Source organism: Periplaneta americana, chromosome 12 (assembly GCF_040183065.1).
Source record: "Periplaneta americana isolate PAMFEO1 chromosome 12, P.americana_PAMFEO1_priV1, whole genome shotgun sequence".
In the NCBI taxonomy this organism is placed as follows: Eukaryota; Metazoa; Arthropoda; class Insecta; order Blattodea; family Blattidae; genus Periplaneta; species Periplaneta americana.
Window position 1 is genome coordinate 138,856,230 of NC_091128.1, and position 15,118 is coordinate 138,871,347.

Consider the following 15,118-nt stretch of genomic DNA (forward strand, 5'->3'; position numbering starts at 1 on the left):
CTGTAGTACACAGTGGCGGACCAGAAATGTCAGAAGAAGGGATGTCGATAGGCCATCCACGCCATTGAATTTGTTATTATGGGAAGAGTCATTTCTATTTGTTGAAAAGTCGGGAGTGCCCACGTATTTGATTTGTGGTAAAGTTCTGAATAACAGAAGGAATTTCAACCTACAACGATATTATTCGTTCTATCATTAAAATTATTATGAAAAATATAAGGGAGAAGAACGAACCACTTTCATCCAAAAATTACTAATAACTAATGTGTATTATAATAATAATAATAATAATAATAATAATAATAATAATAATAATAATAACAATAACAATAATAAACTAAACATTACACATTCTTTCCCTAACTCTATTGGTAAAATGTAACTAATTTCGCAATTCGTTATCTTAAAGTAAGTTTAATGTACTGTTTCTAGAAAGGAAAATAGTACATTATGCAACGAGCCTATAATGAAGGTAATTAAGAAGCGAGTATGGATATTTATGAAACGAGCGCAAGCTAGTTTCATAATTTACATACGAGCTTCTTAATTACCATTATAGGCGAGTTTCATACGACTTTTTATGCTCGACCATATTTCTAACTTGATATTATTAATTTTCTTTGTACCTGACCTTGCCCAATGTCCCGTATGTTGTGAGATGTGCGCAGACGCGAAAGTATTGATTTTTTCCGAGGAACAGATGTTCACAATGACCTTGCTAGGCCATAAGAACCTACAGAGATAACATTAAAAATAAATTAGACATTGAAAAACGAGATGACAAATTGAATTTATTTAATATTATTTACAATTAACGCTAATTATTATAGTAACAGAACATAACCTTCTACGACAGTTGGATTTGCAGCCCCCGTGACTTTTCGCTAATTCTCTTTCGATTGCATATCCGAGAATAATCGATACTTGCGGTTTTATAACGGTAGAAAGCTGACCTGTCATTGGCTGAACAGTTGTAACCTGAGTCGTCATTGGCTGAAAGACCTGACTTTTAATGAGTAAGTGTACTTTAATGAGGTCCATTAAAGGTCTGCTACCAGGTGTATAATTACTACATTTCGGCATGGTCGAGCATAAATGTTTATTAAATGTAGTGTAAAGGAAAACAATTCTCTTATATAGGCTGTAGTTTGATGGAGAACAAATATTGAATATAGTTTATTAATTTTTAATAGTTGTACATATTTGTGGTCTTTATTTTCATGTATTAATTTAGTTTACTGTTGTTGAAAGATGGGATAGCCTAATTTACGTTAAACATAACATTGAAGAAACTGTTTCCAGCCTTAGGAACAAAATGGGTTGTTAAACTCAGTGTATTATTTGGGTGATTTCAGCATATTTAATGTGCTCGGGTTGTTTACTAATTTCCCAGAAGAAATTAATGATTGCATGTTTCAAATTCTTTAAGTTATAGGATAAGAAACACATGGAATGGTGCATAACCAATAGACTATGAGAGTATAAGGAATACAGACAACGCTTGAATGACTGTACTGGTAGACCGCCACTGAGCTGGTTTCAACTGTCATCCCCTCCCCTCTCCTGCACAGCAAATGATTCACGTGTAGATTTGTGCACTATGCAGCTTCAACCAGCACGACTGTGCTATCGGTTGACGACGCCTGCATTAGGTTATTATTCGCGTGTAACTTTACAGTAACATACTCTGCAAGAATTGAATCACATTTGTTCTTGGGCGCCCTGTGTAATTTAGTCTGTCACTAAAAGGTTGAGGTGCAAACTCGTCTTTCTTATGCCGACCCGTACCTTTAATTAGTTGTCGCCCAGTTGCATCGCCGTGTAAGCTTGTAAACGTATACGAATCCAAGTCGGAGGCTAGCCCATTTCCATTTGGCGATGCTCCTGGAAGCGTTCCGCCCCATGAGAAATAAAAGACATTATGCACTAGTTAGGCAAACGGTCAAATTTTCTCAGCGTCATCTTTGCTGTAAGATTGCGACGCCCTTATTTAAATTTCGCGTAATGGAACAAGAATTTGTTAAATAAATTTGCATATTACACCATTAAAACATGTTAATTCAGAATTTGTCAACATCAATACTTTTTTTTCTCTCCATTTATATCATACATATATACAGAGCGTTCGCCTACAGGTGGGGCCAGGAAAGCGGCTTGCCTTCGGTGTCGCTTGCGGGAATCGTCTATCCGTAAACTTCCGCTTTCTATACTATACTCTGTACAGTTTTAATTTTAAAAGTTTAGCAGCAGTAAAGACTGATGTTTTAGAAACACTAACTTCCTGTGAAACACTTCTTAGAGATTTATTAGGAGAGCGTGTAAATGATGCACTGATTTCATCAATTTTTTCTCCCGTCAATACTCCTCGTTTTCGCTTAGGAATTGTAGCATTTATCGACCCTGTTGTCCTTCATTTGTTAACAAGACCTCTAACAGTTTCTCTACCCTGAATTGGAACACCCGAATATTTCACTTCAAATTGGCTACGCACCTCTCTACATGACTCTGTTTTCACATATGCATCATACATAAAAACTCTTTGTTCAAGAGTGAATTTTGCATTTTGCATTGTTAACAAATTTTACACACACGCTGAATATTTATGCAACTGTGTCAAGAAACTGCACTGTACGTGTTAAATACTGCAACATCTGGCTCACAACTGATAACTTGTCGACCTTGATGTCCTTGATTGTCGAGCGTGTCTCAACAACTGCGCGCACAAAGCGGCGTATCAGTACATGCCGCTTTCCTGGCCTCAGCCAATGGCGAACGCTCTGTACTTCTTTTGAATCACTTACAGGAGAATGGAAAAAGTTACACAACACAGAACTGGACGCATTGTATTCTTCACTTGACATAATTTTACGTTAATTCTAGACGTGTGAGATGGCCAGGGCATGTAGCACGTATGAGCGAATCCAGAAATGCATATAGAGTGTTAGTTGCGAGGCCGGAGGGAATAAGACGTTTGGTGAGGCCGAGACGTAGATGAGAGGATAATATTAAAATAGATTTGATGGAGTTAGGATATGAGTGTAGAGACTGGGTTAATCTTGCTCTGGGTAGGGACCGATGGTGAGCTTATGTGAGGGCGACAATGAACTTCCGGTTCCTTAAAAGCCATAAGTAAGTATACATAAATTTGTGTTAATTTGTTTGCACCTACATCATGTTAACAGCAAAGTGCATGTAAATAACGCATCGTTTAAGTAAAATAAGAAGATAAAACTGTGCCTATATGTGGAAACTGGAAATACACTGTAAATTAGGGTAAACTTGATCATGAAAATTAAACCATCATGTCATCCGTATTTGTACTTAAAATAATAAAAACAACTATTAATAAATGGAGAAAAATATATTCTGATATCATAGTTTTTTTTTTTCGTGGTCAAGTTTACTCCTGTTTACGGACATCTGGTATCATGGTCCAAATTTTTTTGTGGTGAAGTTTACCCCTGTTTACGGCATTGTAAATAGTTTTTTCTCAGACGAAATAGAGAAGGAGTATGCTACGAGTTACACCTTGCTTATAAAGTCTTCCCTAAAAAAAAGTCCCCCACCCCCAAAGTAAAAACTCAAATGACGTCCCTGAATGATAAATAGCTCTAACAAACAACAATAAATTTTCTACGAAAAAAATATTTGACAGCAAATAATTAAAAATATCTACAGGATGTTTCCGGGCTGGTGTTACTAACTTTCAGGGATGATGAGGAAGGGAACATGTGTCAATTTGAGATAAGGAACCCTGGTCCGGAAGTGACCGAGTCGAAAGTTATAAGCAAAAATAGTTGTGTGGAAATGGAATTGTAATTTCGCACCACGTGCCCTCCTTCCCTTAACTTTGGAACAGGCGTGGAAAGATGGTATGGGCCGGATGTCTCCTACGTGGGTACTTAGCCCGATACAATCTGTGAGCTTGTCTCCTGTTCCCATTGGCTCATCCGTATTCGAAAATCAGGTCTGCATAATCCGCTCTCGTGTACTCCTCCATTTCACTAGGACTGATCGACTGGACACTGCAACTTGTACACATACACTGCTGTCTACAGACGTGTATATCAGGACCGACCATGTCCGTTACACATCACGCTATCTGCATTGCTTTAGTGTAGTTTCCTGTCCCCACCCCTCAGACAGCGCACTGAATGGAATACTGTAAGTAGGCAACGTAAACAACATCAGATGAATACAGTATGTGTAAGCTGTACAGATAAATACACATAAATAAGGTGTACAGAGGAATAAAATTATTTCATTTCCACACAACTATTTTTGCTTATAACTTTTGACTCGGTCATTTCCGGATCAGGGTTCCTTATCTCAAATTGATACATGTGCCCTTCCCATTATCCCTGAAAGTAACACTAGCCCGGAAACACCCTGTATATAACGGAATTAAAACCGAATTAACTCCGTCGATAGAGAGACAGGCTACGGAGTAGTAGAGCTCGATTACAAGCCTAGATAACGGCGGAATTTTTTACCCCACCTTAACTTCCAGAAAGGATCAGAGATACAATCGGAAAGTACAGAGGTCCAGAAATCATGAGAGCTTATCTACCTTCGTGCTGCGCATCCCAATGACGTGTAGATGGACACTTTACTTAAGGAATAATTAATTTTTGTACAGGGAGAAATTCACACCACGTCTCTGAGCACTGCAGTAACCACTACTGGCCTCTGTGTTATACAGGTTGCAGGCAAGCGTGAGCCGGAGCAGGAAGCGGAGGCCCAGGCGTGGATAGAGGCCGTCATAGGGGAGCGCTTTCCCCACGGAGTGCAGTACGAGGACGTCCTGCGGGATGGCATCATTCTGTGCAAGTTGATGAACAAGCTGCAGCCAGGTCTCATCCCCAAAATCAACCTTACAGGCGGCGATTACAAGATGATGGACAACCTCAGCCAGTAAGCATTCACCAATTACATAGATTTATGAACCCTCCAACTGTAGCTATATAGAATGGAAGCGCTATAACTCTGTCCATTGAAATAAGGATAAATAAACAAAAAATATGTTATAAATTTTGAGATTAAGTGTATGGTAAAATAAATAATTGCATGGAAAGTTTAAATTCGCTGGCAACATCGCAGTGCCTAAGATTCCACACGGAGGCATTCAATTCAATTCAATTCAATTTATTAAGCCATTAAACAAACAGTGATAGGCTTCGTCACAATGCAGAATGGAGGAAAAAAAAAAACATACATTTGAAATAGTACATTATGCAACGAGCCTATAATGATAGTAATTAAGAATCGAGTATGGATATTTATGAAACGAGCGCAAGCGAGTTTCATAATTTTCATACGAGCTTCTTAATTACCATTATAGGCGAGTTTCATACGACTTTTTATGCTCGACCATATTTCTAACTTGAAATTACCGGTATTCAGATGTATACATTTTATTTGTATCTGACAAGATCGGACGTGACCTTGTTCTAGGTCGTGAATTGTGAGATGTGCGCAGACGCGAAAGTATTGATTTTTTCCGAGAAACAATAATGCCATTGACCTTGACGTAGTCCCGTTAAACTTGATAATATTATAATATTATAACCTTGATTATTGAATTCGACATTGAAAAACGAGATGACAAATTGAATTTATTTGAATATTATTTACAATTAACGCTAATTATTATAGTAACAGAACGTAACCTTCTGCGACAGTATTGGATTTCCAGCCTCCGTGACTTTTCGCTAATTCTCTTTCGATTGCATATCCGAGAATAATCGATACTTGCGGTTTTATAACGGTACAAAGCTGACTTGTCATTGGCTGAACACATGTAAGCTGAGTTATCATTGGCTGAAGACCTGTACTTTAATGAGTAGGTGTACTTTAATGACATGCATTAAAGGACTGCTACCAGGTGTATAATTAGTACATTTCGGCATGGTCGAGCATAAATACACATATAATTGAAAACAGTAAAGTTTAATTAGAATGAAAACACAAAACATTTTGAAACTCTAAAATTAATGAAAACACTTCACTCTTAATATAATAATTAACTAAATGTAAATAACTTTATTTATTAAAAAAACAATTTCGTATGAATTTATGTTAAGAAACTCATCTACAGAGTAGCAAGGATGAATTAAAAGCCAATTATAAAATCTAGCTTTGAAACTATTGGCTGGTAACTTATAATATTGACTGGGATGCTTATTATATAATTTCATCCCCATGACAGAAAAATTTGTACTAGCTTTATGTAATCTACAGTATGGGATATTAATTTGTTCACTATTTCTAATTTCATGATCATGTATATTGGCTATTAATATTTTGTCGAGTGTAAAGGACTAGGTCGTATATATATATATATATATATATATATATATATATATATATATATATATATAAATTTATGACAGTTAATATCTGTGATTGTTTGAAAAGAGGTCGACAATGTTCAAGATAGTTTGATTGACATAGAATTCTAATGGCTTTCTTTTGCAAAATCAAGACACTCCCAATTTTGCTACCATTTTCCCAGAAAATTAAGGCATACCTAATTATCGACTGAAAGAACGAAAAGTAGGCACGCCTTAAATAATTTTGAGAAACGCAAGTCAGTAATTTCTTTAGTAAATATATAACTCTTGATAACTTTGTGCATATATATTCGATATGTTTTTCCCATGTTAAACTGGAGTCTATAAAAAGTCCATTGAACTCATCCGACGTGAGATGTAAACAAAAGGCTTCGTATTGCAAAATCAAACGACTGCTTCGGTCCGTGTTTTCTCGATTAAATTTAAAATCTCCTCTTCCCTGTCAAGAATTTCATCAGGTCGTTGTCGATCCCGACTGCGAAATGTTGGAATTACGCTGCCCGTGTTACGGACCAGCTAGCAGACAGCGATGAATGTCTCTGCATTGAGAAATGTCCTACTGAAAACCTTTCTGCGTACAAGCATTGAACGGCACGCGAGTTGCATTTCGTCTCTCCGTATTTTAAAATTGTGTCCAGACGTTCCGAACTAGAAAATATCGGTACTGCGATATAGATTAAGCTGATGGCAATACAAGCTTCACCTCAGATCGGAAGACACCCAATTCTACTGGATAATCACGTAATACCGGGACATGACGACCTTGGCTAAAAATTATCCCCTAACTCTATTGAAAGAAAGTTGAGAACAGCTGATCCGTGTTGCCACATCCAGTCATGTTAGTCAGGCAACGAATTTGCTAAACTTCTTGTTTAATTTACATGAAAACCGTTCATTCTATCGAAATAAGAGAAAGGAAAAAGTATTCCTTGTTACATTCTCTATTAGTAAAATCCTATGTATAGTAATTGTCCACAACGACGACGTTAAAATTTCCGAAAAAAAAAAAAAAAAAAAAACACTTTCCACTGATATGATAGCCCTACCGACATTAGATTGTTTTGTTATGCTCAATACAACCAATTTGCACTGAAAACTGTGAACATTTTGAATATCTAAAATTAAATTGTGATTTTCTTGTTCATAAATTTAAGAAATTCAGAGAAACGCCAAATTCAATTACAATAAAATTACGTTCCGCGGTATAAAAAAATGTGTTCTTTCAGCTAATATTTAAAAACCTGTAGGGTGTCATACAAAATTGTTTTCGATAACGTCATAACAATTGTTGCAAGAATATTTTTCCATAAAAATATTAATTTATAAATACAAGGTTTGAACACAGTCTAGTAGGCTATATACAGTCACGAAGCTTGAGTTGTTGAGATTGCTAGGAACAAGAGACTGTGCCGGTACTATTTCGCATTGTCTGTAATGAGGCGACAGTAGCGATCCTAGTGGTTAGCAACTATCAATGGATACATATTTAGTACGTACTGAGCTTCGTGACTGTATATACTGGACTGTGGTTTGAAGTATCTGAGCGTTTTGTCAAAAATCTCCACATTGCAATTATGCATTACTTTTGAAATACTCTGTGTAGCATAATATACGCATGACCTGATGTCATAAGTTGTAACATAATCTTGAAAGTACAGCAGGATACAGATTAAACGGACTCAAGGATCATGTAGGCTTACTAATAAACGTATATTTCACTTTCCAGTCCTAATTCAGATCGTTAGTAAGGAGATTCGGAGTCCAAGTCAAACTCCAGTCCACCGACGTACAATTTTTTTTTTTTTTTAATTTACAATAAGCACTTTCATTTGTTTATTTGCCCATCCATTAAGAACGAAAAATTTGCTATAGCATCTTTTGAAGTACTAGAAACAGATGTATTGAATAATGCTTTATGTGCCACCATAGTCGTAGGTCTGTAGCCTACGCTTTATTTATTGTCTTGGTTCCAATAATAGCATTTGTTTCATACAGATTTCAGAAGGCTTGTACTGCATATGGAGTCCCGGACGTAGATCTCTTTCAAACTGTTGACCTCTGGGATCGTAAAAATATTGCCACTGTTACAATGACCATTTTCGCCATTGGAAGAACAGTAAGTACTTAATTAGTTTTGAAATAAATTATCAACAGTAATCTCACTAGAGATTTTGATTTATTTAGAAAAATGTAGTGGGATTTAATTAACTATTACACGATTAGAAGAAAGTATATACAGATTAGAAGAAATAAAGTACTATAATACAATGAAATATTTATTTACTTACTAAAATTCTATTTCACTAATGTTAGCTTCACCAAAACGTTTGAACGGAGCCGCCATTTTCAGTTGACTGTCTATGCTGTAAACAAATGACGATCGCAAAGCATGTTTTATAGTACCGTAAAAATTTTGCAGTTTAAAATGTTGGCAAACAAACAAACAAATGGTAGGGAGATGATAAAAGCAGAAGAAAGTATATAAAGATTAGAAGAAATAATAATAATAATAATAATAATAATAATAATAATAATAATAATAATAATAATAATAATAATTTAATAATAATTTATTTATTTAATCTGGCAGAGCTAAGGCCAGCAGGCCTTCTCTTCCGCCCAGCCAGACTCTAATTCTAATTGAATACAATTGGTTACATAGTTATTACATTAATATCTAGACCATAAAACAACATGAAAATAAATAATGAAAAAATAAGGTACTCTAATACAATAAAATAGTATTAATTGACTTCCTAAAATTCTATTTCACTAATGTGCTTGTTTTTTTTTTTTTTTTCCTTATTTTATTACACACATCATCAAAATTTATCGAGAAAAACATTGATTTTATAGTATCAATATTATAAAATATTCTAGTTTTGTAAATTAATCACATAAAAGATTTGACCGGTATCATGACCTATAACTATATCTACGAGTATATTGCACGTACAATGTACTGATTTGCATTGACTATTACACTTTTACTACGTCATACTACTTTTGATCAATAAAACGGTACGAAAGGCGTGCTTATCCAATCACGGCTGTTTATCGCTAAAATTGTATTACTTCTTAGCATTTGTTTGTTTTTATTACTTCCCTAGCATTTGTTTGTTTTTATCACTTCCCTAGCACGTGTTTCTTTTTTTTTGCCAACATTTTAAAATGCAAATTCTTTACGATACTATAAAACATACTTTGCGATCGTCATCTGTTTCCCGCATAGATAATCAACTGAAAATGGCAATTTCGTTCAAGCGTTTTGGTGAAGGTACGACTTTTCCGTAAGGCCTCATAAGTCTGTGATATTCATCGCTTGTTTTTTTTTAATTGGTTAATTAACGACGCTGTATCAAATACTAGAATATTTAGTATCGATGGAATTGGTGATAGCGAGATGAGGCCGAGGATTCGCCACAGATTACCTGACATTCACCTTACGATTGGGGAAAACCTCGGAAAAAACTCAACCAGGTAATCACCCCAAGCAGGAATCGAACCCGCGCCCGAGCGCAACTCTGGATCGGTAGGCAAGAGCCTTAGCCGACAGAGCTACGCCGGTGGCCATCGCTTGTTGATCCTATGATATTTTTCTTCAGATTTCCTTATTATTATTCTGCCATTCCTCAAATGTGTTATTTTTCGCCTCTAAATAGCTTTTATGGATAAAGAGGGACGTTAATATAGAATTTATAGGGTCTATAGACTACAGAGTGGAAGGCTACCGATGCACCAAAATTTAAGAGGTGATTCTACGTGTTAAATATAGGCCTAACAAAGCTTTTATTACACTTCTCCTTCGATGACGCACGGTTAAGTTGGAAAAAAATAGTCTTTGCCCAATGTTTGCAGTGCTCTATTGCGGTAACGACCCGAAACAAATGGCTGATTGCTATATAAGTAGATACGTAAAAAATAATCTGAATGGTTAGTGTCTTGAGTCTGTTGGATAAATCGTAAAACAGCGAACGCCAGTAGGGGAAGTTATCCCCACCCTCGCCGCTCGGCACCTCGCTCGCCTGCTCTCTCTGCTCTCTCTACTCTCTCTCTCTTTCTCTCTCTCTCTATACTATCTGCCCCGCTTCGGTGGATCACTGCCTACCGCCTCGCACGTATTTCATATTTTACAACACAACACAATACAACCAAATTAATGTGCATTAGACAACCACATACGTACTAAGACATATCCAACGACACACATTGCATTTCTGCAATACGTTATGGCAGTTCCCTTAAACATAAATACCACCAACTCGTCTCGGTAGCCGAGAGGTCTAAAGCGTGACCAAAAAGCGTGCGTGCGTTTCGTTAGGAACGTTAGGAAGATCAACGGATCGAATACTACCCTCTGCTAAGTCATAAGAAAAAAAAAAAAGAGAGAGAGACATGAAGCAAGGAAGAGAGAAGGAGAGGCTGGAGAGAGAAACAGGACGAAGTTCCGCTTTTGCTTCGTAGATGCCGCATTCACTCTTTTTGTTCCACTTTCCTCCACTAGATGTCATCCCACCCTAAACCCCTATTTCCACTCTTTCTCGCTAGAATGTGTGGTGACCTTGTAAGGGAAAAGTGGAAAGGGGTCGTGGGCGGAGCTTCGCGTTCGCTGTTTTACGATTTGCCCCAGGATCGCGTCCGTGTGACTGAATACCGCAGAGGGGGAGGGGAAGGTCAGAGATGGGTGGCTGCACTTGCTAGAGTTATTGCAGTAGTCGTGATGTAGCCAACTGTTTCTTAGAAACATAATGATTTTCTCTAGAATGGTCAATGTTATGAAATAGTAATATGCGTTACAAGAGCGGTATGTTGAAGTTTTCATGTTCGAGGAAAAGTTTGAAAAAGCGAAACGTAGTTGAGCTTTTTTAATTTCAGTCGCATTTTTAATTTCCGAGAATTGAAAGAAAACATATCACTCGTGTATCGTACATTATTTTGTGCGAAGATCGTTTATTACATACCTGAAAGAGGAATTTCTAATTAGTTGCAATGAAATCTCCATTTTTGTTTCTGTTCAATGACGGCAAATTTGCAAAACAAAAATATCTATCTTCAACATTGTTGCTTTAAAATTTTTTCTGTGTTTACTATACTCCAGCAGGCCGTGATATACGGCTGTCTTTTTTTCCCCCAGTCTATGATGAGTCTGGAATCTTGTTGATTTTTTCACGGCTTCCTTAATGTTACTTGCATCACGAATGCAGTAACTTTAGTGGAGTTGTAGAGTTTACTTAATTTTTGCAAATATTTAAAAACAATAATTAACAGTGCCATTTAGGTGAAATTGCAGTGGTAAGTTTCCAATTTATAATTATTACTATATTGAACGTCTCTAAAAATAATATGTTAAAAGCCTAAAGCAGTAAAATCAATATGTCACTTAAGCGGTAAGAAGAGGGAAATTGTTATGTGTGTTAGGTTGGGAATACTGAATATGGAATTTGAGACTTTCCGCGGATTGGTTTTGTGCGGAAACCAAGTAAATACGGACGATCTCGCACAAAAAACTATTTAGATTTTTCAGACCTCTCCTCATGATCTATTGCCAGTTTCATTTTGGTACACTGGTTACCTTCTACTCTGTATAGTAAAGAAAATCAGTGTGTCTTACCCACACAACCGCTACTTCTTTTGTTACAGGCTTACAAACACCCTGAATGGCGTGGCCCCTGGCTGGGACCAAGGCCGTCGGAAGAACACAGACGAGACTGGAGTGAAGAACAACTCCGAGCTGGTGAAACTGTGATCGGACTCCAGGCAGGTTCCAACAGAGGCGCCACCCAGGCCGGCCAGAACTTCGGCGCGACCAGGAAGATTCTGCTGGGGAAGTGAAACGTGTCCGCCAGACAACATTGTCTAATTCTGAGATGTATACTACACAGCTGTGTGTAATAAACTGCATTTAACACAGAACACTAGGAGTACCTTTGTTTATTTAGCATATAATCACAGTCTAGTATATACAGCACAGTGCTGCATTGGAGTTAAATCGCCCGCTTGAACTCGGTCGAGTGTCGCACCCTCGAGTGAGATACGATCGGTCGTGATACGCTCGTAATAAATAGAAGCACAGTACAAGGTCATCTCACCGACATGTCTTATCTTGTATGGAAGGCGACACATAAGATACACGTATGTTTTGCTCACACGATAAAACTAAGGCTTTTATTTCTGCGTTTATGACAAACGTTTAATGAAACAGTTAATGGAACGTACCAAAACAGGAACATGAAGTTATAAATAAAATAGTATGAACAACTTCGATATACAGTTATTATTGCTAATTAATAATTATTCAATATTTGATTTACCATATATAATATGATAGGTCCATACATAGTGTTCCGCCTATATACTGCGACAATGTAGAAACGTTTTACAAAATGTTATTGATATAGCAGTAGTCTAGATTAATAACAATATTAGTACAGAGATAACGTCACAGAAAATATAATAACACGAATAATCATGCTGCACAACTGTTACAGACGCAAGGATTGATACACTAATTATTAGAGATTATTATTATTATTATTATTATTATTATTATTATTATTATTATTAGCCTATTGTTATTATTATTATTATTACTAGAAAACTTGATACAGTTCTTGCATTATCGTGATTGTGTTCTCCGTTTATAATAATTACATTTACATCCAATAACATCTATCAGATGTGGCAAAAACAAAATCACTCCTGTGTGGGGGAAAAAAAACATTTACCTACACATTTATATTACATTTTAAAGCAAGTTTTGTAGTTGATTACTTCAAAGCAAAATACCAGCTTGAAGAAATTGAGGTGATTGGTCTTCTTATTGGAGCTCGTGGTGTGATTCCCAAGTTCTTTGAACGCTTCAGGAAGACTTTTGAACTACCACAGACACTTACTGCTGACATCATAACTTCAGTTTTGAAACGATCTTGCCAAATTCTGAGTCATCATATTCACTCTGTTTAATTTTTTTTATTTATTCACTTTCTATTCATATATGTAATACTAATTGTAATATTATTTGTAATTGTAATTGTAAATTTAATACTAATTGTAATTTTATTGTTGATATTGTAGTTGGAATCTCCTGGTAGAGGGGCAGAGAAGGCCTGACGGCCTTATCTCTACCAGGTTAAATAAATAAATACTACTAATACTACTACTAAATACTACTAAATATGTTTATTTTAATTTTCTTTCTACAAAATTTATGTAAACATTTAATATTGCAAAATTCATGTAGGAGAGTATACTGAGTCCTTCTGGGCTACCTCCAATGGGAGGCAGTTATTATTATTATTATTATTATTATTATTATTATTATTATTATTATTATTATTATTATATTATGGAGAGGTTAGTTAAACACTGCAAAATTTTGAAATCATAAATATCTATGATGTTACTACACAGTTCATCACTGTAACAAGAACGAATGTCTAACGCTCGGCTTACACCGTTCGAGGATTTCTCATCATGTGCATGTGCGCTACCTATCGGATTATGCTATGAACTACTTGGCGCTCGAGCGAAAACGTCCGATGCAGACCTCTGCTATACAGTCACGAAGCTCAATACTTACTAAATATGCATACATAGACAGTTGAAATATGCATCCATAGATAGTTGCTAACCACCAGGATCGCTAGTATCGCCTCATCACAGATCCTTTCCCCAGCAGACGATAAAATGTATTGTACTTTCGATATCGTATTCTTTTGAAAAAATTAATACCTTCCTTCCCCTATTGAAATATGAAATACATAAGGTTTATATATTTTTTTTCATAAAGTATATATTATATTTTATAAACTCACCTTCCTGGATCTTTCAGAAGAAGGATAACTCCGACCTCTTTTTCTTACAATATTTATAGTACCACAAACGTCTCCTTGTCCCATATTATTGTATTTTAGCCATTTACAGTTATTACAACCGATAACGAACATTTCACAGTTTACACAACTTTTCACAACAAAGCGAAATACGGCACAGTCAATGCCTTTTCGATCTACACCAGGCCGTAATGTATGTTCGGGTTTTCTATTTCAGTGTATGGAGCTCAGTGAATTATTATATTATAACTTTATTGCGTATCATAGCCTAAGTTTTATTTAGTGTAATGTGCCCATAAGTTCCGTTTACTTCTTGTTGCATAATATGTTGCAGAAATAATTACAAAACTGTGTTATTTTAATGTGAAGAGAATTTTAGGTGTTAACATAATCTGTTCGCAGCAACATTTTAAGTTTAGAATGGAAGCTATTTTGAGGTTCAATAAAAACGAATTTATATTGTGATTTTAATTTAGCACATCTACTTTCATTAATTGTAGACAGAAAATTTACCATACCACTCCTATGAAAGTAGTGTACGTACGATTGTGTTACTTCGTCTCTTAGGTAGTAGATAAATACAATAATTCAGTACTCAATTGTAGTATTAAAATACAGACAAATAGAATGTGACGGGTGTCATACATGACATTATGTTTAATTGTAATGTATAATTGCGAATATAAGTTAAATATAGTAAACATAACCTATAATTTTCATATGACATAAAATACATATGTAGTGGCAGGGCATTGGAGACCACTAAAATTAGATAGAAAAGGGCAATTGGTACAGTAAACATAACCTATAATTTCAACATATCTAAATATCCGTGCGGTGCAACTGAAAATTATTGAATCGTGCATAAATGAATGTACAAGAATTTCGCAATATTTAATCGAAATAAAGGCAGGTATTACACATACGAACAAC

The 15,118-nt window shown here is 35.8% G+C and overlaps 1 protein-coding gene across 1 annotated transcript in view; it reads left to right on the forward strand.

Annotated features, from left to right (window-relative positions):
• Positions 1-12,266, forward strand: part of LOC138710934 (muscle-specific protein 20-like) — a 106,080-nt gene extending 93,814 nt beyond the window's left edge. Inside the window, exons 2-4 of the mRNA XM_069842134.1 lie at positions 4,703-4,914; positions 8,349-8,469; positions 11,994-12,266. Of these exons, the coding sequence (XP_069698235.1) occupies positions 4,703-4,914; positions 8,349-8,469; positions 11,994-12,185 (525 nt within the window). The 3' untranslated portion in view covers positions 12,186-12,266. The remainder of the gene's footprint in view (positions 1-4,702; positions 4,915-8,348; positions 8,470-11,993) is intronic.
• The last annotated feature ends 2,852 nt before the right edge of the window (positions 12,267-15,118 follow it).